At 42.7% G+C, this 26,495-nt stretch overlaps 1 protein-coding gene across 1 annotated transcript in view; it reads left to right on the top strand.

Annotated features, from left to right (window-relative positions):
* The first annotated feature begins 600 nt into the window (after positions 1-600).
* Positions 601-26,495, top strand: part of LOC123761967 (uncharacterized) — a 165,276-nt gene continuing 139,381 nt past the window's right edge. Inside the window, exon 1 of the mRNA XM_069335687.1 lies at positions 601-1,207. Within this exon, the coding sequence (XP_069191788.1) occupies positions 1,123-1,207 (85 nt within the window). The 5' untranslated portion in view covers positions 601-1,122. The remainder of the gene's footprint in view (positions 1,208-26,495) is intronic.

Raw genomic sequence — 26,495 nt, forward strand, 5'->3', positions numbered from 1 at the left:
GAGACGCATCTAAACCCCAAGGTGCGGTGAGAGGATGATTGGTTAGTGGTAAGCTCTCACACACACACACGCACGCACGCACACACACACACACACACACACACACACACACACCCTCGGGCCAGCTTGGTCCGGAGGGAAGTGCCAGGGAGCCTGACACTTCCCAACACGGAGGCAGTTGAGGATATGGGCCTTGGTCACGGCACCTTCGTGACACTGACGGGTAAGTGCCGTGGCAGAGTGCGGCCGCCTCGCAATGTCCTGAATGACCCGCGTTCACTACATCTTAAAGAACATACAAGAGCTTAAGAGGTTAGCCAAGCAACCGACAAATCGTTTTCGGTGCTGAAAATGAGTTATTACCGAATGTTGCTTTGCAGCGGGATAACTTCGGAGGGGAAATTATATACGAGTTATTAGTATTCCTGTGCACTGTTGCGCTACAGGGAGCTGAGCACATCCCACGTGTGGTGCACAGGGCGGGGCCGACGAAGGGCAGCGGCGGCGCGTGAGCATGGCTTCAGCAGGAGCATGTGCAAGACTGAGCAGAGCAGACAGCAGCCTGGCCAGGCCAGGCAGCTCAGTGTGGCCCCAGCAGGTGTCGCTGACGGAGACGTGGAACACACACACTGGTGAAGTGACCGCTCGCCCACACGCTCCTCACACCACTGCCACAGCTGGTGGTGGTGATGGTGGTAGTGGTGGTAGTGGTGGTGGTAGTGATGGTGGGGTGAATAATGAGGTGGTCAGCAGTCTATCCGTAGCAACCTTTGCAATGCTTGCAATGTTATATTAAGTGGCCTTTGGTAAACATGACACGTTGCAGAGCAAAGGTGAGCACGTTGCAGAGCAAAGGTGAGAACTTACCTGCCAAGTTGCGATGTGTAGCGAACATTTTATTATGAGAGATTTTGTATAGTTTCAGCGGATTTTCAGCATTAAATTTTTATTTTGGGCTAATATGCATATATGACATGTACGTATTTTACATATGAAGTTTGGAAAATATGTCAAACAGTAGACAGGCTGACGAGAAGTGCCTGAATCCTCAATCAATTTTCCTTTTAGCGTAAGAAAGAGTGGATTTTATAAATAGTGACCCCAAACATCTGGACTTAAATCATGCTCCATCACCCACTCCTTCGTCTGCTACTGCTTCTGCTGCTGCTCCTTCAGGCAGCCTCGAGCACCCTAGTTACTGAAGAAGGTTAGTGGCCCAGATTCTTGTATTTTGTATTGACTGTATTATTTTGTTAATTGCAGGATAGCGCACCAATACAGTAGGTATAACCTATCTAGGATATGTTGACACTGCCAGATGCCTATTGCTGTAAAAAGCTGTTTATTTTCAGTATTGGGAACATAAATCATGATTATATATATAGATATATATATATACAGATATATATATATATATATATATATATATATATAATATATATATATATATACAGAAATCACAATAGCGTGATATATCAATTAGATATATCCTTTTTACCATGTTGTGGCACAGTTGACTAAGGCGCAGCTGGGAACATCCCGTACGTAGGTTCGAATCCTCATCACGGTACCAAGACGTAGTTTGTCTCCGTTGTAACTTAACAGTGTAACGTCTTACTGCTATAAGTTCTTGGGTAGTTTGTAAAAACTTTCCTTTTATACGTCTAGTGAAAATGAATGTTTATGGGGTGTCGATTTTTTTTTACTGGCCCTGGGCCAGGTCAACATCAATGGGCCAGGTCAGCATCAATGGGCCAGGTCAACATCAATGGGCCAGGTCAGCATCAATGGGAAAGGTCAACATCAATGGGCCAGGTCAGCATCAATGGGAAAGGTCAACATCAATGGGCCAGGTCAGCATCAATGGGCCAGGTCAGCATCAATGGGAAAGGTCAACATCAATGGGCCAGGTCAGCATCAATGGGCCAGGTCAGCATCAATGGGCCAGGTCAGCATCAATGAGCCAGGTCAGCATCAATGGGCCAGGTCAGCATCAATGAGCCAGGTCAGCATCACTGGGCAAGGTCAACATCAATGGGCCAGGTCAGCATCAATGAGCCAGGTCAGCATCAATGGGCTAGGTCAACATCAATGGGCCAGGTCAGCATCAATGAGCCAGGTCAGCATCAATGAGCCAGGTCAGCATCAATGGGCCAGGTCAGCATCAATGAGCCAGGTCAGCATCAATGGGCCAGGTCAGCATCAATGGGAAAGGTCAACATCAATGGGCCAGGTCAGCATCAATGGGCCAGGTCATCATCAATGGGCCAGGTCAGCATCAATGAGCCAGGTCAGCTTTAATGGGCCAGGTCAGCATCAATGGGCCTGGTCAACATCGTTTGTATTTTACAATACTATTCCTTCTGTATATCCTTTTTATTGGCCTGTCAAAAACGTAACTGGCTAGAGACTTATGCCCGTGAAGGAAATAACAGGCAAAATATGGATTAAATATGCGGAGAATTAGTCACAATAGCCTGGCTGAACCCCCCCCCCCCCACAAATCGTACGGGAGGTGTGAAAGTGTGGGAACGTTTCGGTCCGTTTCAGACCAGTATCAGAGTCCTAATGACTCTTGGTAGTACAGTCATTAGTCTCTCGGTGGTACAGCTGGCTTTGTTCTCAACTCGCAAAAAGGGAATTGCGGGTTTGAATCCCCCTGGCGGATCAGAAATGATTGGGAACGCTTCCTATCACCTAATGCCTCTGCTCACCTAGCAGAGGTGAACTGACCACCCTGGGGTGGGTCAGTTGTTCGACCTTGAGAGGGGGAAGCTTAATATAAGCTCAACGTATATATATATATATATATATATATATATATATATATATATATATATATATATATATATATATATATATATATAAAATATATGTATATAATATACACATTCATTCATACATACATATGCAGTCTGCCTGTCTCCGACAAAATGAATTAATTAAGCACACACAATTCCTGAAATACATATTTGAACTTTTACAATTATTTCAAGTTTCTGATATTGCTACAACCTCCAATATATTTCACCTTTCACGAATCGGCATCTTTCGCTCTACAAATGGGTCACCAATCCGTCTGCTGTCCTTAACTTTGCCTATTCAACAATCCTAGTGTTAATCTCGAATGTGTTCATCATTCACCTTGCGAGAAAATGATTTCTAAAACGCAGTGTCATTCAATGTGAATAACTAAGGCATAAAGATTATTTTTATCTTAAAAAGAATCCCTAATCTGTCTTCGATACAAGATCAGAACCCATCGCCCAATCGCAGGTTAACATTCCTCCAATCGTAGCTTAACATCCCCCAATTGCAGCTCATCCCTAATCGCAGCTTAACATCCTCCAGTGGCAGTTTAGCTTCCCCAATCGCAGCTTAACATCCCCCAATCGCAGCTTAGCATCTTCCCAATCGCAGCTTAACATCTTCCCAATCGCAGCTTAACATCCCCCAATCGCAGCTTAGCATCTTCCCAATCGCAGCTTAACATCTTCCCAATCGCAGCTTAACATCCCTTAATCGCAGCTTAACATGCCCCCAATCGCTGCTTAACATTCCCACAATCGCAGCTTACCATGCCCCCAATCGCAGCTTCCCATCCCCCAATCGCAGCTTAACATTCCCAATCGCAGCTTAACATCCCCCAATCGCAGCTTTCCATCTCCCAATCGCAGTTTAACATTCTCCCAATCGCAGCTTAACATGTCCCCAATCGGAGCTTCCCATCCCCCAATCGCAGCTTCGATACCGTCCATGCACTCCGGTACCAGGTTAAATAGTAGCCAAACCTCTCATCACCAACTCTATCTATTAAGAGGAAATTGAAGACAAACACTTGACGGGCACAGGACGTCGTCCTCGGACACCAAACACCTGTTACCACACGTGTCCAACACCTGTTACCACACCTGTTTTCCACACACCTGTTTCGTAGCTCTCCCAACGCATGTGTCCTTGCCTCCCTAAAACAATTATTTCACGTTCGCCCATTATTAAATCACAAACACACATGTAAGCCCAAGTTCGGTAAATTATGTGAGCTTAAGCTTACGCTCTAAGCTTACGCTCTAAGCTTACGCTTTAAGCTTATGCTCAAAGCTTACGCTCTGTCGAAGCCGGATATAAGCTTGACTTCATCGATTGGGGGTAGGGGGGGGGGGACAATGATGGGGGAGGGGGGTTTAAGGGACATTCATAGCACCCTGTATATACTTATAAGTTTCACATTGATGTCTCCAAGTAAATATTTTCTAGCTTACCACTTGTAGGTTTTTCTAGAACTCTGAACACAGGTTGATATCACCTTTCCGACCACTTGGGGGTTAAGTTGTCCACTTGGTAGTATTGTATCTTCAAGAGTCGAAGTGGTTGGGCACTGTTCCTTTATTCCGTTCCGCATGCCTCCATGTTTCTTGTCCCTCATATGTCCCCTTCCAATGGTTATATAGTCATGCTAGCTTAGCGGTTTCACCCCCCCCCCCTCGCCTCATAATTACTTTATGCCCCTCATAATTACTTTATGCCCCTCATAATTACTTTATGCCCCTCATAATTACTTTATGCCCCTCATAATTACTTTATGTCCCTCATAATTACTTTATGCCCCTCATAATTACTAATGACTCTGGCAACTTCGGGATAGCAGTCGTGTGAGGTGATTATAACGAGGTTCAACATGCAATAATTACACAGATCAGAAAGTAATTCTGGGAAGCATCAACTTCCTAACAGCTCAGAATGTTGCTTTATTTTGCAATTGCAAACCTTTAATCACTTGATCTAGAGGGATTCCAATCCTCTTTGTCTAAAAGGATTCCAACTCCCTTTGTCTAGATTCCAACTACTTTGTCTAGAGGCATTCCAATCACCTGATCGAGAGGCATTCCGGCCAACTAATCTAGAGGGGGGTTCCAATCATCTGGTCTTGCGAGATTATAACCAATCAGCCACCAGATCTAGAAGGGGAACTGTCAGGGATAAAGTGCCAAGCCATGACGACTATGTAGCACTGGGAAGGGATCAGGATAAGGATTTGGGATTGGATGGGGGTAAGGAATGGTGCCCAACCACTTGGACGGTCGGGGATTGAACGCCGACCTGCATGAAGCTAGACTATCGCTCTACCGTCCAGCCCAAGTGGTTGGACCCACCAGATCTAGAGAAAGTGAGTATTCTGATTTAATGGTGTTAACAGTTCAGTTTTACAGTCACAACTCTCACTTATACCTTTACAAATAATTAAACATTTCTCGGCTTCTAAATTATATTATTTGTCAGTGTCTTAAATCCAATTGTATTAGTTGTCTGCACGATATTTGTCACTGCTCGATTTGTCCACAGTCTCTTTGTCCACGCTCTCTCTCTGCCCATGGACCATTTGTCCACGCTCTCTCTCTGCCCATGGACCATTTATCGACGCTCTCTCTCTGCCCATGGACCATTTGTCCACTCTCTCTCTCTGCCCATGGACCATTTATCCACGCTCTCTCTCTGCCCATGGACCATTTATCCACGCTCTCTCTCTGCCCATGGACCACTTGTCCACGCTCTCTCTCTGCCCATGGACCATTTGTCCACGCTCTCTCTCTGCCCATGGACCATTTGTCCACGCTCTCTCTCTGCCCATGGACCATTTATCCACGCTCTCTCTCTGCCCATGGACCACTTGTCCACGCTCTCTCTCTGCCCATGGACCATTTGTCCACGCTCTCTCTCAGCCCATGGACCATTTGTCCACGCTCTCTTTCTCGACGCCCCATTTGTTCACGACCTTATGTGTCCATTTTGCCTTTCTCGACGCGTCATATTTGTCCAAGCTCCATTTCTCCACGTATGTTTTGTCCACGCTCCTTTTGTCCGCGATCGTTTTGGCCATTCGTCAAAAGCCCAAACTCCATTGGCCTATAATACTTAATCTCGGCACTTACTCTCCCGGCATTTGTTGACGAAGTTTATCACAAGGTAACCCCACGATGTATTATAGACATTTTAACATTTAGATGGATGCATATTTGGTATAATTTGTTGTATATATATAATCATCAAAATCTAAATTTAAACGTTAATATGCTTAGATGTTAATAATTGGTTTCCAATAGCGTTTAAATTATGTTCGGACTGTCTTAAACTGGTGTTCGAAATTGAAAAGATAATCATAAATACATATTTATCAGTTGTATACAAGATTACAATACATTATTTACATAAATCATTATAACAGTATAGTATATAATTAGTATTTATTTATTATTATTTACTGTATAATCAAGATTTATCACCCTGGACTTGATAAGACTGAAAGTCTTATATATGTAGCTAAGTACATATAATGTGTGGATGACTTATCAGTATCAATCGTGTAAATTCATCACTTTTTTCTATGTGCTTTTTGGGTGTAGGATCATTGGTCAGAACTGCGTAGGACCCCTCGATTACCGTAAGTGTCTTTTTATCATTGTGTAGGACTTTCGAGCATCGTTTAGGACCCTCTGCCATCATTTAGGATCCTCTGTCATCATTTAGGACCCTCTGCCATCATTTAGGACCCTCTGCCATCATTTAGGATCCTCTGTCATCATTTAGGACCCTCTGCCATCATTTAGGACCCACTGCCATCATTTAGGACCCTCTGCCATCATTTAGGACCCTCTGCCATCATTTAGGACCCTCTGCCATCATTTAGGACCCTCTGCCATCATTTAAGACCCTCTGCAATCATTTAGGACCCTCTATCACTATGTCGGACATCTTGAAACGAAACGCACTTCCCCTCAACACACTTTTTCAACTTTCCTCAATTCACTTCCCCTAAAGTGTCTTGCAAGAAGATACCTTGCAAAGTAGAGATGAGTTGAGGAAAGTGGCTTTTGGGAAAGTGTCATTGGAAAGTGTCCCATCCTTTTCCCAGGTTAATTCCCAATCTCAGTAAAGGGGCGTCTAATGGTCACTATTCAGTTAGGCTGGGTAGGACAGGCCTGTCACAAACTTGCCCACATAAGTTGGCCGAAATTAGTTGAGTCTGTTCGGTGAGCATTGTTTGGCAGGGTTGGCTTCTGGTAGAGGGTAAGTTTGGCAGGTGTGGCTTCTGCTAGATGGTAAGTTTGGCAGGTGTGGCTTCTGCTAGATGGTAAGTTTGGCAGGTGTGGCTTCTGCTAGATGGTAAGTTTGTCAGGTGTGGCTTCTGTTAGATGGTAAGTTTGGCAGGGTTGGCTTCTGGTAGAGGGTAAGTTTGGCACGTGTGGCTTCTGCTAGATGGTAAGTTTGGCAGGGTTGGCTTCTGGTAGATGGTAAGTTTGGCAGGGTTGGTTTCTGGTAGATGGTAAGTTTGGCAGGTGTGGCTTCTGCTAGATAGTAAACTTGTCAGGAAAAATAGCCTCCACTAGATTCTGTTTTTTTTTCAGGGATATTCCTGCGCGGGCCCTAAGCCTCTGGCTGGTCCCGCGAAAGATCCTTAATTTATCAGAGGGGTAACATGTTTGATACATAATTTTTCTAGTTTGCGTATCTAACAAGTTACACGCGTTAGGGAGCTCAAAGCATTGCATTACGATCCTTTAGTACAAGAAGCCAGCGGTCTACCAACGCTGGCTTCACCCTACTAACTCATGCCTTGCCTGTAGCTGAAAAGATGTATTACTTCACCTCTTGGGGGATAACCACAGTCTGCTGATAGACTCGTTAGCTCCGAGGGTTCAAATCGTTCTAATGATAGCCAAGCGGCAGTTAATATGTATTAAATGCTCTTGGGTTCAAGGTGTCGTCTCAGGCTGTAGAGGACAGAAGCAGAACTCGACCAGTTAATTAGTGCGAACGACCAAATTACCTGGTTGTCGCGACAGGGGGTGGTAGGTAGGTCGTCTCTCATCATACTCGTATAGACTGCCTTCACTTTCTCTCTCTCTCTCTCTCTCTCTCTCTCTCTCTCTCTCTCTCTCTCTCTCTCTCTCTCTCTCTCTCTCTCTCTCTCTCTCTCTCTCTCTCTCTCCTCTCTTTCTCCTATCTTTCTCCTATCTTTCTCCTCTTATCTTTTCTTTATTTGCTTAATCAATTTATGCATTCAGTCTTATACTTAATAGAATTTTAGTACAAATTCCAGCCCATAAGGTGAGTAAATAACGTCTCAGTGATGCAGGCTACGACCTACTTGGTAAAGTGTGTTCTAATCCACACTCGTTCGAATACGTCAGTAATTCTCTCACGTGGTTATTGCTACGTCAGTAGTCCTGTCACGTGGATACGTTTGTACACGTCGGTATCCAATATGGTTCCCCGAACTAACCCTTGACAGGCTCTGCCTGCTACAGCTAATCCCTATTGACATTTCATTGCTCACAATGGCGCTCTGCTTCCTATCTTGTAGGTGTTCCTTTAACCGCTGGTGACAGCTTTCCTATCGCCTAGGACATTAATTGTGTGTGTTAAGCCCTCGTGTCAAATGCTTATTGAAGTCCAGGAATAGTCTGCCTTCCCTTACCTTCAATTACCTTACCTTACCTTAGAATGATTATAAACAGGAGCTACCTCGTATGGGTAGCTCCTGTAACTGCAAAAAGACCAATAGGCCTTATGCAGTTACCTTTATTCTTATCTTCAATCAAATTTCTAATCACCGTGTCTTAAGATCCTTCATTGATCCGTTAGGCAAGATTTTTATGTTCCTTTCACCAGTGCTGATGTTCCTTGGAGTTTCTTTCACTTCAGATGTGCTCTATGTGGCTTTTTTTCTCCTTCACCTTGGTTAGTATGCATGGGTCGACTTCTAATCTATATAGTGTTGGTTTCTATGTCTGACTGCGCCACTAGTGTGGGTTTCTATATGCCTGTGAACGCCCGCAATGCACGCTGGTGCACATACATATGTCTACAAATACATATATGGTTCCAATAGGCATTTAAGTTTTCCGGAGTTTTATACTAACTGGTTCGCTATCAAAGGTGCTGTTGTGTCAACAAAAATTGTGCAATTTCTTGTTTGGGTTGTATAGAGAAATGACTTCTAAGGCTTCTTTCCATGTGTGCTAAAATCTCTTGCTTGTATTTCAGTGGTGAGTTCAAGGACTCTGTCTTGACCTTTTTTACTTTGAGTGGTTTTATGAATATTTTTGTTTTTGTAACCTTTTTTTTCAGTTATTTTGGAATTATTCGGTGTACTAAACGGATAGTATGATTATTGTCTGTATGTGTCTGTGTGTCTGTATGTGTCTGTGTGTCCGTATGTGTCTGTGTGTCCTGCTGAGCATCACAAGGAAACCTTTCCCCTACTACACCTTACATACACACTCACAAATGTCCCCACACACACACACACACACACACACACACACACACACACACACACACACACACACACATACACACACACACACACACACACACACAGGCCCAGAACTAAGAGGGATGAGTTACGAGGAAAGGCTGCGTGATATGCACCTCACGACACTGGAAGACAGAAGAGTTAGGGGAAGACATGATCACGATCTACAAAATTCTCAGAGAAATTGAAAGGGTAAATAAGGATAAACTGTTAAACACAGGTGGTACACGAACAAGGGGACACAGGTGGAAACTGAGTACCCACATGAGCCACAGGGACGTTAGAAGGAACTTTTTCAGTGTCAGAGTAGTTAACGGATGGAATGCATTAGGTAGTGATGTAATCCCTCCCCCCCCCCCCTAAAACAAATACTCACGCCTTGGTTTCTTGCTTTTCTGCTTAGACACTCAAGAAAACTTGCCTCCTATCTCCTTGGGGTATTTGTGTGTTTGTTTGGTCACCATGCAGGCTATTTTAGGCCTTAGGCTCTATATGATACATATGTTATCATTCCCACCTCCCCCCCCCCTCCCACCCCGGCTTTTTCCCAAGCTAACTGCTTGACAGAACTATATATTCTTTGGCAGTGGTTTGTTTTCAATCTAAATTATTAAATAACTTGGAACTAATAATATATTTTAGACAAAGTTATATCAACAACTTCAAGTCAAAAAGAGAGGCAGTGGAACTAGGAATCATTATTATTACTTTATTTCTCTAAATAAGTATTGTGTGAATGTACCAAAATCACGAGACATAAATGTTGACTTTGTTCATACCTAACATGCAGTAGTAGGCATCCATCAGTCTCCTGAGACTATGGAGTTGCGCTCTGGTTGTCGGTCTGGAGTGGCCTCTCCAGGGCGCAAAGCCAGGGTAGGTTGATACGGAGGAAAAGCTGTTACCCAAGCAGCAGGTGCCACCCCCTCTCCACGGCGCCGAAAGTCTCCAGTGGAAAGGCAAACGCCAATACGATTGGTTCCAGCGCCGTCGCAGGAACTGTGACGGTAAGTGCGTCATGTTGGGTACCTAACATGACGGGTAAAGTATTGTGAGCTGTGTCTCGGACTCCAGTAAACTCCAGTAAACTGGAGAACGGAACAAGTCGCCATCCTTGATCAAAAACTGTGCATGAAAAAAAAATATGATCAAAGAGCATTCCGCTTTTTTCGATGTCAGTTCATTTTCAGGTTATTTCAAGGCTTCAATAAAAAAATGATTTCCATGTACTGAAAGAAGAATGACGTAGGTAGCTGTGGTGTGCATATTGTTGTGTTACTAGTTCACCTGAATATTTTATCATTCTTTCATCTACATAGCACTGAGGATTTTATATATCGGGCTCATGGTCCCCACTTCTTTCTCTGGTGTGGGGATTCACATGGATGTTAGATTTCAGCTCTTTGTTTTGGACTCTTAAACATTCAATCGACTTTTGCACTGGTTCCCGAGTCTTCGGGTTTTGTCATATCTGCCCTGAAATGTTCTGAATTCTGTCAATCCATTATTTTCTTAGTGCATTAAATTTTCATGCCTATTTACCTCTTTCGAGTACTTTGTTTCCACCTGCGTCGGCTTGCTTATGTGCCGCTTAAGTCAACTAGTATATTCTTGTGGTTCTTGGCTATTCCCCCTGATAATTTTGTATGCAGTGGCCATGTCTCTCTCTTGATTTTTCTCGCTTCGAAAGATCAGGTATTTTTTTTTTTTCGTTCCGTGCAATTTTTGGCTCTAGAACTACAGCTTCGATGTGTTTGGCACTGCATATATACTGGTATTGGTCTGACATACGTGGTATACAAGGTCCTGAGTAACTCCTTATTCAGAGTTTCAAAGTTACATCTTTGAATTTTTTTTGCCTAACCACTAATGACATCTGATTGGTGTGCGTTGCTTGAGACAGCTCAAGTATTGGGCTGGACGTTAGAGCGACGGTCTCGCTTCATGCAGGTCGACGTTCAATCCCCGACCGTCCAAGTGGTTGGGCACCATTCCTTTCCCCCCGTCCCATCCCAAATCCTTATCCTGACCCCTTCCCAGTGCTATATAGTCGTAATGATTTTGCCTTTTCCCCTGATAGTTCCCTTCCTTTTTCATATCTCGGTCCTCTGCGTCCAGTCACCCTTTAAAAGCACTCGGCTTTATTGCTTTGCACTTGAGTAAACTCTATTGACCACTTGCTTTACTCTTTCCACTTGTTGAAATAATCCTGTAGATTCTTGCAGTCTTTTGCGGGATTTATTCTCATATATATTTATTTATTTTTGCGTAATTAGAAACCTTGAGGTTAAGGCATTTATCACTTTTATGAGATCAAGTATATGGGGATCAAGATACGTACTAGAACTGACCAACAGATACTTGAGAATGAAGAGATAGTACTGTGTCACACACAGAGATCACAACCTCACAATAACATGATGCATCAAATGAACAAATCCACAGGGGCAAATCCAGTGTCTGGGATGCTCCCGGACGCAGGTTCGAATCCTCGTCACGGCCCTTGTGGATTTGTTCATGGTACTGTGTCATTGTGACTGTCTTCTGTTTCTTAAGTACTCCCATATTCCCTGGAGTACCCTGCATGTTACTCCTGCATGCTTCTCACACGTCTCTCTCGTGGGGTACTATGTCGAAGACTTCCTGACAGTCCATAAATATGCAGTCAATCCACTGTATTATTTTTTTTTTATTCCGGATGATTGTTAATAAAACAGTGTATAGGGAGAAATTTGTGCCCCACGCTAAGCAAGCCATTTCGTCTGGGTTTGAAACATGGCGAGAGAAGGACGATTGGGCACAGACACATAGCTGTTCGCCCTTGTTCAACCACCTTTTTATTGGGGGACCTGGTTGTAAACCGATTGAAGAGTCATACACACAAAAATCACAATAGCGTGATATATCAAATGAAAAAGTCCACAAGGGTTTTGGATTTTTCTAAGGCGCGTCTGGGATCATCCCGGACGTAGGTTCGAATCCCTCATCACAGACCTTATGGATTTGTTCATCTAAAATTCATGTTCCATAGAAACCTTTCGGGGGGTAAGGTAGAGGGAAGGGAATAGTTCTAAGCCTGGTAACACGTGCAGATGGAATAAGAGGGATTTTATTAGTGATCCTTGCGGAACCCCGCTCATCGTCGTCATTCACTTAGACCTCTTTCACTGTAAGCTTATTTTCTGGACTTTGTTCCAGTGAAAGCAACTTTGTTCTCAAATTCGTATAAAGGCTTCTTGCGTGGGAGAGTGACAAACGCCTTCTGGTAATCAAGGAATATGCAGCACATCCTTCTTTCTCCATTATCATCATCTTGTATAACTGAAATAGATTAGTCAGCCATTATATTCTATCGATAAAGCCATTTCATCGATTACAGATAGTTTTTCTTCTCCTTAAAGATGTATGAGAGTTTCTGAGTGGGCTTCACACCACTTTGCACAGAATTGGTAATGATACCAGCATGTTAGTCCAACCCTTCCTCCTTATAGAGCGTCGCATTTTGACGTATACTCCAAAAGGCCTTTCAGCCTTTTAGCCTCTTACTCCAAAAGGCCTTTCAGCCTTTTAGCCTCTTACTCCAAAAGGCCTTTCAACCTTTTAGCCTCTTACTCCTAAGGCCAAAAATCGTCGTATTAGAAAAGGAGTAGCGGCTCGTGAAATTGACATACTGTCCCGTTTTCTGTTTTGGGTCCTCTGGTGGGTTAGGATAAGGGCACGTTATTACGACAGTTTCCTGACGTTGGGGAACCTTGACGTCAGCCAGTCCCACTTGTCCCGTTTTTACAGTTTTCTCTTTGTAGCCGTTACGTGAGCTGATATCCTTAGCTTCAGAAATTCTCTCATTAGTATTAAGGCGACGAAGTGCGCAATAAGAGGTTGACTCAGTGCTCCCGTTGCTTCGTTCAGCATCCGTGATGAGACCATGCAAAATGAGGACACTACAGGAGGTCTTTTGGGCCCATACGAAGCTGCTCCTATTGATACCAAACAAACAAAATACACACACACACACACATTATATATATATATATATATATATATATATATATATATATATATATATATATATATATATATATATATATATATATATATATATATATGTCGTACCTAGTAGCCAGAACGCACTTCTCAGCCTACTATGCAAGGCCCGATTTGCCTAATAAACCAAGTTTTCCTGAATTAATATACTTATTCTAATTTTTTTCTTATGAAATGATAAAGCTACCCATTTCATTATGTATGAGGTCAATATTTTTTTATTGGAGTTAAAATTAACGTAGATATATGACCGAACCTAACCAACCCTACCTAACCTAACCTAATCTATCTTTATAGGTTAGGTTAGGTTAGGTAGCCGAAAAAGTTAGGTTAGGTTAGGTTAGGTAGGTTAGGTAGTCGAAAAACAATTAATTCATGAAAACTTGGCTTATTAGGCAAATCGGACCTTGCATAGTAGGCTGACAAGTGCGTTCTGGCTACTAGGTACGACATATATATATATATATATATATATATATATATATATATATATATATATATATATATATATATATATATATAGCCAGTAGCGGTAGTCAGAAGTCCCGAGGAGGATCTCGGGGACACGTAACTGGTATTCAACCGAGACCTTAGGTCTCCCCCGGATATTAGATGATATCCTTTGCGTGTCTTTGAGATCCTCCTTTAGTGTGGGTGTCGAGTAGTGTGGCGGGTAGAGCGACTGGCTCCGGTGATCGGCGCAGGTTCGAGGTTTCAAATAAATCTTGGATTAAGTGTACTTTTAGATTAGTCTGTAGTTTGTTTAGACTGTGTGTTCACTCCTAGTTGTGCTCGCCTAGTTGTGCTTGTAGGGTCGTGCTCGCCTAGTTGTGCTCGCCTAGTTGTGCTCGCCTAGTGTTGCTTGTAGGGTCGAAGGCCTGTTTTCTAACCCCCGTTTTTCGATCATCGTTATTTCTATGCAGGGTATGTTTGGATGCACTCAACTTAGATGTACTCATGTAGTTGTGATAGCGGGAGTTGAGTTTTGGCTCTTTAGTCCCGCCTCTCAACTGTCAATGTATGTGCGGATGTGTACTCACCTATATGTACTCACCTATATGTGCTTGCAGGATCGAGCATTGACTCTTGGATCCCGCCTTTCGAGCATCGGTTGTTTACAGCAATGACTCCTGTCCCATTTCCCTATCATACCTGGTTTTAAAATTATGAATAGTATTTGCTTCCACAACCTGTGTGTGTGTGTGTGTGTGTGTGTTTAGGGGTGTGGAATATATGCTTTGGTGTCAGTGTGTTTTTGTGTATTTATGTGTATGTGTACTGTGTACTCACCTATTTGTGCTTGCGGGGGTTGAGCTTTGGCTCTTTGGTCCCGCCTCTCAACTGTCAATCAACTGGTGTACAGATTCCTGAGCCTACTGGGCTCTGTCATATCTACATTTGAAACTGTGTATAGAGTCAGCCTCCACCAGAGGTATGTGTATGTGTATGTGTATGCGTATGTGTATGTGTATGCGTATGTGTATGTGTTGAGGCGTGTGTGGATGTGGGTTTAGGTGTGCGTGTTTGTTTGTCCTTGTCTCAGGGAATTTATTCATAAAAACAGACTTGATAGTTTGACAAAGATAGACTCGGTGAGCTCTACATAAATAAACAAAACGCGGGAGACATTCACCTTCGTCTTCCAAGACTTGGGCGCTAAGCTCAGGTCATCAACCGAGGCACTACGGGCTCACCATAGCCCGTGCTACTTGGAGCTCTGTTCCAGGTAGCGAATCTTTAACAACAACAACATCAACCGAGGCTTTTGCGTTCATTAAAGTTTAAATACGTGAGAAACTATTCCGGGGGGAACTTGCCAAGAAAAAAATGGCGAAACAAAATGAACTTTACAACACCTGTCTCTTTGAGCGAGAAAGAACGAAGTATTTCGATTTTAAGTCTCGTAATCCTATGTGAATATCCCGTCCTCCTAAGGTTCCTCAACGTCAAGAAAACGGTCAATTTAAAGTGCCCTTATCCTAACCTACCAGAGGACCCAAAACAGAAAACGGGACAATCCGTCACTTTCGCCAGCCGCTTCCATTTTCTAGTACGACAGTTTTTGATCTTATGCAACGCATACGAGCGAAAAGCGACGTTCTTAGTTGGAGGATAGATTGTAGAAGGACAGGTTGATTTGATTTGACAATCAACTCTACATTAGCTCGTAAATAGGTAAATATAAATAGGATGTGAATTTAGAGCCATCAAACAATTGCTTTGATCTCCCAGCTTTTATAAAATACTTCTCAATGTTGATCCTCTCAACTGTTCGCTAGGTTCTCTCAACTGTTCGCTAGGTTCTCTCAACTATTCGCTAGGTTCTCTCAACTGTTCGCTAGGTTCTCTCAACTGTTCGCTAGGTTCTCTCAACTGTTCGCTAGGTTCTCTCAACTGTTCCCTAGGTTCTCTCAACTGTTCGCTAGGTTCTCTCAACTGTTCGCTAGGTTCCCTCAACTATTCGCTAGGTTCTCTCAACTGTTCCCTAGGTTCTCTCAACTATTCGCTAGGTTCTCTCAACTGTTCCCTAGGTTCTCTCAACTGTTCGCTAGGTTCTCTCAACTGTTCCCTAGGTTCTCTCAACTGTTCGCTAGGTTCTCTCAACTGTTCGCTAGGTTCTCTCAACTGTTCGCTAGGGTCTCTCAACTGTTCCCTAGGTTCTCTCAACTGTTCGCTAGGTTCTCTCAACTGTTCGCTAGGATCTCTCAACTGTTCCCTAGGTTCTCTCAACTGTTCCCTAGGTTCTCTCAACTGTTCCCTTGGTTCTCTCAACTGTTCGCTAGGTTCTCTCAACTGTTCGCTAGGTTCTCTCAACTGTTCGCTAGGTTCTCTCAACTGTTCGCTAGGGTCTCTCAACTGTTCCCTAGGGTCTCTCAACTGTTCGCTAGGGTCTCTCAACTGTTCCCTAGGGTCTCTCAACTGTTCGCTAGGGTCTCTCAACTGTTCCTTACTGGTTAACAGCCAAATAAAAAAAAAACTTCAATCCCCATAAGAATTAAAATTAATAAAACACTACCCATTATCACCCACGACAATGCTTAAAAATAATAATAATAATAATAATAATAATAATAAAAATAATGAAGAAGCATATTATGGACGTGACGTCTAATGGTGGACGTGACGTCTAATGGTGAACGTGTCGTCTAATGGTGAACGTGCCGTCTAATGGTGGACGTGACGTCTAATGGTGGACGTGACGTCTAATGATGGACGTGATATATATATATATATATATGAAATCCACAGAGAAAGTCTGTACTGCTGAAATTCAGTCTGGTGTTGTGGTGTTGACAACGGCTTTGATCGGCCGAAACGTTCATCTCCCTTTCCCATTTCTCTGTGGATTTTGCGCATACAAATGATCAGTGTTTCGTGATCGTCAATATATATATATATATATATATATATATATATATATATATATATATATATATATATATATATATATTCCACTTCCACTCCCTTCCACTCCCCCTTACCCTCCCTAATACCACTTCCCTTTACCCCTTCCCCTTCTACTTCCCCCTATCCTCATCCCCCCTTCCACCCCCCCCCCCTTTCTCCCTCTAGTTAATTTCGCATAGTTTGCCTGTTGGGCCTAAAAGCCCCATATATATCATACATGAACACACGAATACACTGATAATCGGACACTGTCGAACTGAGGACACACTAACGACGTGTCCATAGCCAGGAAAACTGGGCTTTGAATTGTCGAGCTCGAAAACTGGGCTTGAGTGATCGACAAAAATAAAAGCTGGACTCGAAGTGGTCGTTATTTTATGACCACTAGGCTTATGTGGCCATAGAATAAACTGGGGTTGAATACTCGATGGAATAAACTTGGATGACGGTGGGAATGATTGTTGAGAGAAGAGGAAAATTGTAATTTTATATTTTACTGAAATGTTTCAAAAATGTTTCTTCGAAGCTCAAAAATATGTTTCTTCGAAGCTCAAAAATATGTTTCTTCGAAGCTCAAAAATGTGTCTTCGAAGCTCAAAAATGTTTCTTCGAAGCTCAAAAATGTGTCTTCAAAGCTCAAAAATGTTTCTTCGAAGCTCAAAAATGTGTCTTCGAAGCTCAAAAATGTTTCTTCGAAGCTCAAAAATATGTTTCTTCGAAGCTCAAAAATGTGTCTTCGAAGCTCAAAAATATGTTTCTTCGAAGCTCAAAAATGTGTCTTCGTAGCTCAAAAATGTGTCTTCGAAGCTCAAAAATGTTTCTTCGAAACTCAAAAATGTTTCTTCGGAACTCAAAAATGTGTCTTCGAAGCTCAAAAATGTGTCTTCGAAGCTCAAAAATGTTTCTTCGAAACTCAAAAATGTTTCTTCGAAACTCAAAAATGTGTCTTCGAAGCTCAAAAATATGTGCCTTCGAAGCTCAAAAATGTTTCTTCGAAGCACTCAACACAACTCTATAATTTCCGCGACTTAAGGCTTCAAGGACCTTTTTTTTCTTCCAAATTATGTACACGTTTTCCTAATGGTTTAAACTCACTTCCCCATTAATTACTCAACTACCTTCCGAGCCACTTAATGAATTCACTTTAATGAATACTTTTTTCCTCGAGTGGACGGCACATTTGCAGGAAATTTAACACCAGTGAAGTACCTAGACCCCCAAAAACATTTGTGAGGCGAAATCCATGTTTAATGGAGTTACATATTGGACTGGTAGCGAGTGTATTCAGTTTTTGTTTTCAATATATATATATTTTTTTTTAAGTGCACGACGGTGAAATTTTTGCTTCGAGTCGCATGCTGTAAATGTTTTTTTTTTATTTAGCCACTTGGGCGTAGGGTTTAATGGTCTCTTTGTTTTTGTTTTTTTAACTTGAAAATTGGTGTTCTGTTCCACGTGTAGGTATGTAGTGTGTGTGTGTTTGTGTGTGTGTGTGTGTGTGTGTGTGTGTGTGTGTGTGTGTGTGTGTGTGTGTGTGTGTGTGTGTGTGTGTACTCACCTAGTTGTACTCACCTAGTTGTGCTTGCGGGGGTTGAGCTCTGGCTCTTTGGTCCCGCCTCTCAACCGTCAATCAACAGGTGTACAGGTTCCTGAGCCTATTGGCCTCTATCATATCTACACTTGAAACTGTGTATGGAGTCAGCCTCCACCACATTGCTTCCTAATGCATTCCATTTGTCAACCACTCTCACACTAAAAAAGTTCTTTCTAATATCTCTGTGGCTCATTTGGGCACTCAGTTTCCACCTGTGTGTTTGTGTTTGTGTGTGTGTGTGTGTGTGTGTGTGTGTGTGTGTGTGTGTGTGTGTGTGTGTGTGTGTGTGTGTGTACTCGCCTATTTATATTCACCTATTTGAGCCTGCAGGATCGAGCTCAAGCTCTTGGACCCCGCTTTTCTAGTAGTTAGTTGTCTAATGCAATGACTCCTGACCTATTTCCCTATCATACCTGCTTTGTAAACTTATGTATGGAATTTGCCTCTACAACCTGCTCCTTTAGGTGTTTCCATTTACTCATTATCCTCACGCTGAAGAGAAACGTTCTAACATCTCTATGACACATCTGAGTCTCAAGCTTCCATCCGTGCACCTTGGTGTGTGTGTGTGTGTGTGTCTGTGTGGATGCATGTGTGTTTGAGATATTTAGTCTTATATTAGCCAAAGTAACTCGCTTAAAGAGCCATTTTTTGGTACTTAACTGACTGCTCGACACGTCCCAGTAGTGCTTTACTCCGTAAAGGAGTAAAAAGCACTACTCCTAACCAAAACATAAACCTGATAATATTCTACAAAACCAAGAAGACTCCCGAACTCCTTATCAAAAACAGCCCGAAGCCGACGGAGAACCCTCTACAGCAGTCAAGCGTTGTATACATGTACACTTGCCCCCACGAAGGATGTAACCTTCAATGTAAGTACATAGGTATGACGTCGACCAAGCTGACGAGGCGTTTGACATGCCATCTTCAATCTGGTGCCCCTAGGAATCACATGAGACAAGCCCATGACATTACTCTAACAAGAGAAATGTTGAACAAGAATACTTGCATAATAGACAAAACCCAAGATTCAAGAAGATTACAAATTCTTGAGGCAATTCACATAAGAATAGAGCGACCTACCATGAACACCCAAATCACGGAACTTTTTACTCTACCCACCATGAGAGTAAGGACAAGACAAGAACATATCGATGCCAACACAGAAGACAATGTCCAACATAACAGGCCAATTACACTGGATTAATCTTTGTGTTTAGATAGGAGATGCCTCGTATGGGCCAATAAGCCTTCTGCAGCCCCTATGTTTATCCCTTATGTATCCCCCCATGTTTTTCACCTTCATTGTATTATCACCTGACCTAATGCGGGTATAAAATCAACTAGTTTTGTAAGATCTGTTCACTTGAGAATGAACCATGGAGGTTCGAAACGTCGTGCAAATTATACAAATAAGTGTAATACACTCTATAGTAAATCACTTCTTTTCTTCACCTTAAAAGTACGAAAATGAGTTTTGGAGAACTCCTATTCCAATTAAGCCCTGATGCTAAGAAAATAGTTAGAGGGATAGAAGCCCTAAACCAGAAAATAATAAATACAGAATATGCGGTCATATTCAATGAAACATATATATATATATATATATATATATATATATATATATATATATATATATATATATATATATATATATATACATTTGATATGTTCTATTTGTTCGCCCCCGTGGAGAGAAAATATCCCAAGGATAACAAACCTGACGGTAAGGAGACCTGATCGAGAACCGGGCCGCGGGGACACTAAGCCCCGAAATCATCTCAAGATAACCATCTCAAGAAACCACGGGAGAGAAAATGTCCCAAGAATAACAAACCTCGCGATAAACCACTGAGCTAACACACAAATTAAATCACTCAGAATAAAATAACAATTTCAAACCCCTCCTTCAACCCCCCCCCCCCTCCCTCACAGTAAAAAAAAATAGTATATAAAAAGCTAAACTAAGAAATTCTTCTTCCTCAGCCAATCCCAAACCTTTGCATGTATTATCCCTGTATCTACAAGACGATGCTCGTCTTGTAGATACAGGGATAATACATCGGGTGTACGGGATGACGACACAGAGAGAGACAAACGAAGTCAATCGTGAGAGATCAGTTTGGTGTCCATGTTTGGTAATGCAAACAACAAAATGGGTAACAAAAACAAAAAGAATGTACAAAGAGTATTTGTTTATGATCATCTTGATCCTACACTCAAAGTCCTTTGTCGGATATTACAAGAAATTCTACACAGACCTCGAAAGGGAAATAAATTGCCAGTTTGCTCATGCATAGCTCTGGCTTCAGATACTTAGAATTTTTTGTTATATGGAACAAAAATTTGCAGTTTTCGTTACTCCATTATCACACATCCTGCCCAGCCTCCTTGAGATTATCTTGAGGTTATCTTGAGATGATTTCGGGGCTTTAGTGTCCCCGCGGCCCAGTCCTCGACCAGGCCTCTACCCCCAGGAAGCAACCCGTGACAACTGACTAACACCCAGGTACCTATTTACTGCTAGGTAACAGGGGCATTCAGGGTGAAAGAAACTTTGCCCATTTGTTTCTGCCTCGTGCGGGAATCGAACCCGCGCCACAGAATTACGAGTCCTGCGCGCTATCCACCAGGCTACGAGGCCCCTTTCCCCCCCCCCCCCCTGAAAATAAAATCCTGAAAATAGTAAGGCGGTGGTATGATAACTCACTAAGTGTTGGGATAAAAGCACAGAATTAAGGAACGTTGCTACAACCACTTGGGTCATCGCGGGATCGAACACCGACTCTGTGAGAAGCAAAGTCGTCCTTGTACCGACCATGTTCAAGAGGACGGTCTCTCCAAGACCACGCCATGAGTATTAACCTTGAAACGAACATGTCCAACTTAGACGACTCGCTTCAGCAGCTTCCCGTAATCATCAAGAGAGCTTTGCCTAAAGTTTCCAGCTGAAAAGTGGCTATTTATAAGCTGGGACTCCTCGCCAGTGTTGGGTGGAGATACTTCCCTCGCTAGTTGCCAGAATATGTTTACATATTCATCAAATGAAATCCGTAGGTCTTGCTGGACTTTTGAAGTGTAGTGTTTCTCTCTCTGTGTCTCTGTCTCTCTCCCACTCTCCCTCTCTCTTTCTCTCACACCCTCCCCTTCCTCTGTGATGCCCCCCCTTTCTTTCTCTGTCAACCTTACTCTATCACTGTCACCCTCTCTCTCTCTCTCTCTCTCTCTCTCTCTCTCTCTCTCTCTCTCTCTCTCTCTCTCTCTCTCTCTCTCTCTCTCTCTCTCTCTCTCTCTCTCTCTCTGCCTCTGCCTCTCCCCTCGCCTGAAAATGTACACACTTCCTGACCAGGATTCTCATTATATAAATTTAAAAATATGTCCATATAGTTTCGAAACTTTATGCAAATAATCGTGAATTCTCGTGTGTCATCCTCGCTTCGTCGTTCATGGAATGTAAATTTGAGACACTGCAGCGTGCAGTTTTATGTCATTTATAAAAATATAAGTTATTAAATATAAAAACTCATTTTGCCTTAACATTTCAACCAATCTTACTCTAGATAGTGTCGCCAGTGACATGAACTCTATTCAGTAAAATCCATTGAAAGCAATTTATTTTTAATTAATACTTTCAAAAATTTCCAAACCATTTTCATTAAATTATTTAGGATTACTGCAATTCCTATACTAAATCTCATATATGATACTGGTTCATATTTTCTCTCACATGTACTAGAATAAACCTAAATGTACCACAGTTAAACAAAATATATATATATATATATATATATATATATATATATATATATATATATATATATATATATATATATATATATATACACGTGTTCATTAAAAAAAAACCACTATTTTGATGTATGACGCTTTTCAATTTCAATCGAGAATAAATCAGTCCTCACAGCCAGTGAAACAGAGGCTGTGAAGCACAAAAGGCAAAGGGACGCCCCACAATAACGAAGGTGTTATACAACGAACTCTGTACAGATATTGGCGTATTGCAGGTATGAATGACCGGAACAGTTTGGCCGGGGGGGGGGGGGGAAGAGATAAATATAAAGGCATAGGCACTAGATACACACACACACACATATACATACACACACTTAAACACACACACACTTAAACACACACACACACACACACACACACACACACACACACACACACACACACACACACACACACACACACACACACACATACACACACATACACATATACACACACAAACACACACACACACACACACACAGAAAAAGCTCGAAGAGCCGGAGCTCAACCCCCACAAGCACAACTAAGTGAGTACACACAATCTTTAAGACAGCTGCTATCTAGAACTTCTAGCCTAAGGTCCAATCATCACTAACCAACTTTGACACAAGTTCCTTCCATATGAACTAAACTAAACTACCCGTCATTAGAGGGTTTAGAACAAAATACAAATACCCATATATCGGAAGAATTATAATCATACCCTCTATAATGTATATTTTTTTAATTAGTATAATTATTATTATAAAAACTAGCATAGTTTTCGTGAATTTTAATAAGCTCTTGCATGCCAAAATTCCAAGAATTATAAAATAGGCGAGGAAATTAAATGCTAATTATCTAGCCCGTAAAGGGCCAAAATCCTGCTCGATATTTTAGAGAGTTAAAGAAATGCCATGTGTTATCCTTCAGATAGAAATTGAAATTGAAATTGAAATAAGTTTATTGAGGTAAAATACACACAAAGGGATGAAGTAGCTCAAGCTATTCTCACCCCGTTCAGTACAACGTGTTCATACATATATATACACACATCACAAACAATAAACATATTGCTAAACATTCTGAGAAATAAACATATACATTTCCTTCAGATAGAACATATTCAGAGACTAAATCTAAGAAATAAAAAACACTGATCATGTTTAGCATTATATCAATTAAAAACACAAGTCTCGTTTTGTTTTGGGGACGCAAAAACAGGATTTTTACACTGGCAGGATGTTGGCAATATAGCTGTATTTCCCGTGTATTGTTTAAGTGTGATGGGAAATTGAAAAAAATAGAGAGAAGATAATATTTTTTTTATGTTGTTAATGGGAGAAATAGTGAATATGGAAATTTTTGCCGACACGTATTTCGTCCTGTATCCCAATTCTTCTATAATTCTCCCTTCTTCTGTTGGTTATTCCATGCTTATCTGATCCTATAATTCTACAAACAATCCACCATTTCTCCATAGCTCTCCCAGGTAACATATCGTCCCTCCATAGCTCTCCCAGGTAACATATCGTCCCTCCATAGCTCTCCCAGGTAACATATCGTCCCTCCATAGCTCTCCCAGGTAACATATCGTCCCTCCATAGCTCTCCCAGGTAACATATCGTCCCTCCATAGTTCTCCCAGGTAACATATCGTCCCTCCATAGCTCTCCCAGGTAACATATCGTCCCTCCATAGTTCTCCCAGGTAACATATCGTCCCTCCATAGCTCTCCCAGGTAACATATCGTCCCTCCATAGCTCTCCCAGGTAACATATCGTCCCTCCATAGCTCTCCCAGGTAACATATCGTCCCTCCATAGCTCTCCCAGGTAACATATCGTCCCTCCATAGCACTCCCAGGTCACTGTCATCCTCTCCCACGCACCAGTCTCCCACCCTGGCTACTCCCACCACCAAACATGTGCCGTCTGCTCGTAGGGGCGGAGGGGGGGGAAGGTGTGTGAAAGGAATCTTGATTAACTGAGGCCAATAGCGCGACAGGTGGGGAGTGATGGAGGACAGCCGCTCGCTCTCACGCCAACGCTGACGCGTGCACACGCATGCACACACGCACATAAACTCATCACACGCACGCACATGAACTCATCACACGCATGTACGAATAAGCTGGTACGTGTCCATTTAGACCCACGCCAACACGTTTGCGCGTGCACACAAATGATCATTCGCTTGCTTGCTCGCACGCAAATACACACACACACACACACACACACACACACACACACACACACACACACACACACACACACACACACACACACACACACATACATACCCTAGGGGGCGCCGGTGGCTGAGCGGACAGCACGTTGGACGCGTGATCCTGTGGTCCCGGGTTCGATTCCGGGCGCCGGCGAGAAACAATGGGCAGAATTTCTTTCACCCTAATGCCCCCTGTTACCTAGCCGTAAATAGGTACCTGGGAGTTAGTCAGCTGTCACGGGCTGCTTCCTGTGTGTGTGTGTGTGTAAACACAAAATTATTGTTGACATTAAGTTTTTCCTGCCACCATAAGCCTTCACACAATATTGTTGTTATTTAAGATTCGCTACCTGGAGCAAAGAGCTTCAAGTAGCACAGACTATGGTGAGCCCGCAGTGGACTTACTACCGATAGGCGTGGAAATATTTGAGTTACCTGTTGTGGAGTGGAAAAATGCAGTTATTATGCACCAATGTTTAGTTCAAGTTTCGACGGGAAGGGGGAGAAATAAGCGGGAAGTTCGAAATATAGAGATGGAGAGAGAGAGAGAGAGAGAGAGAGAGAGAGATAGAGAGAGAGAGAGAGAGAGAGAGAGAGAGAGAGAGAGAGATGAGGAAGGCAAAGGGGGTATAGGAATAGTGGAAACTTTTCCTTTGTGAATGACGTTGATACAAGTTACCAAGCTTTTTGAAAGTACATATGTATACAGTAGCGCCGACATGTGTATGTACTCTTACCAGTTCGCCTTTATGTACGTAATAACCAAACAAATTGCACTTGCAACCTTGTACAAACTTGCAAAATGGGTACTGTTACGTTTCGCCCACTTACCCCTGATGATTCCCTTGGAGCTCTAAAAAGAGTCCCCCAATCTCACTGTTAGCCCTAAGTAGTGGAATCAGTTCACTTCTTGCTGCATGCGGGTTTCAACAGCCTGCTGAACCCGCCTCTAAACTGCTTATTAATCCCCTCTCACAGCTGTGAAGAGGGTAGTATACCGGCACATTCAAATACACCAGTTGCAGTGAATCACAGGCATCACCTTCTCATTGTGACACGTCAGTGCTGGAACTGTGGGGGATATGTGGTCTTTCACTGCTACAGGTCTTGTGTGTCCGGACACTTTCACTGCTACAGGTCTTGTGTGTCCGGACACTTTCACTGCTACAGGTCTTGTGTGTCCGGACACTTTCACTGCTAAAGGTCTAGTGTGTCCGGACACTTTCACTGCTACAAGTCTTGTGTGTCCGGACACTTTCACTGCTACAGGTCTTGTGTGTCCGGACACTTTCACTGCTACAGGCCTAATGTGTTCGAACACTTTCACTGCTAAAGGTCTAGTGTGTCCGGACACTTTCACTGCTACAGGTCTTGTGTGTCCGGACACTTTCACTGCTACAGGTCTTGTGTGTTCTAACACTTTCACTGCTACAGGTCTAGTGTGTCCGGACACTTTCACTGCTACAGGTCTAGTGTGTCCGGACACTTTCACTGCTACAGGTCTTGTGTGTCTGGACACTTTTACTGCTAAAGGTCTAGTGTCTCCGGACACTTTCACTACTACAGGCCTAATGTGTTCGAACACTTTCACTGCTAAAGGTCTTGTGTGTCCGGACACTTTCACTGCTACAGGTCTTGTGTGTTCTAACACTTTCACTGCTACAGGTCTAGTGTGTCCGGACACTTTCACTGCTACAGGTCTAGTGTGTCCGGACACTTTCACTGCTACAGGTCTTGTGTGTCTGGACACTTTTACTGCTAAAGGTCTAGTGTCTCCGGACACTTTCACTGCTACAGGCCAAATGTGTTCGAACACTTTCACTGCTAAAGGTCTAGTGTGTCCGAACACTTTCAATGCTACAGGTCTAGTGTGTTCGAACACTTTCACTGCTACAGGTCTTGTGTGTTCGAACACTTTCACTGCTACAGGTCTACTGTGTCCGAACACTTTCACTGCTACAGGTCTAATGGGTTCGAACGCTCACACACAAAGATCGTAACACAAGCAAACAATGTGAGTCACATTAACGTGAATGATGTGATCTCAGCAAACACACAACGAAACTACGACGTTGCTACAACGTTCGAACAAGTTTTTAACACCTCCTAACCAGTTATAACAACCAATATAG

The sequence above is a fragment of the Procambarus clarkii genome, chromosome 34 (genome assembly GCF_040958095.1).
Source record: "Procambarus clarkii isolate CNS0578487 chromosome 34, FALCON_Pclarkii_2.0, whole genome shotgun sequence".
NCBI classification, from domain to species: domain Eukaryota; kingdom Metazoa; phylum Arthropoda; class Malacostraca; order Decapoda; family Cambaridae; genus Procambarus; species Procambarus clarkii.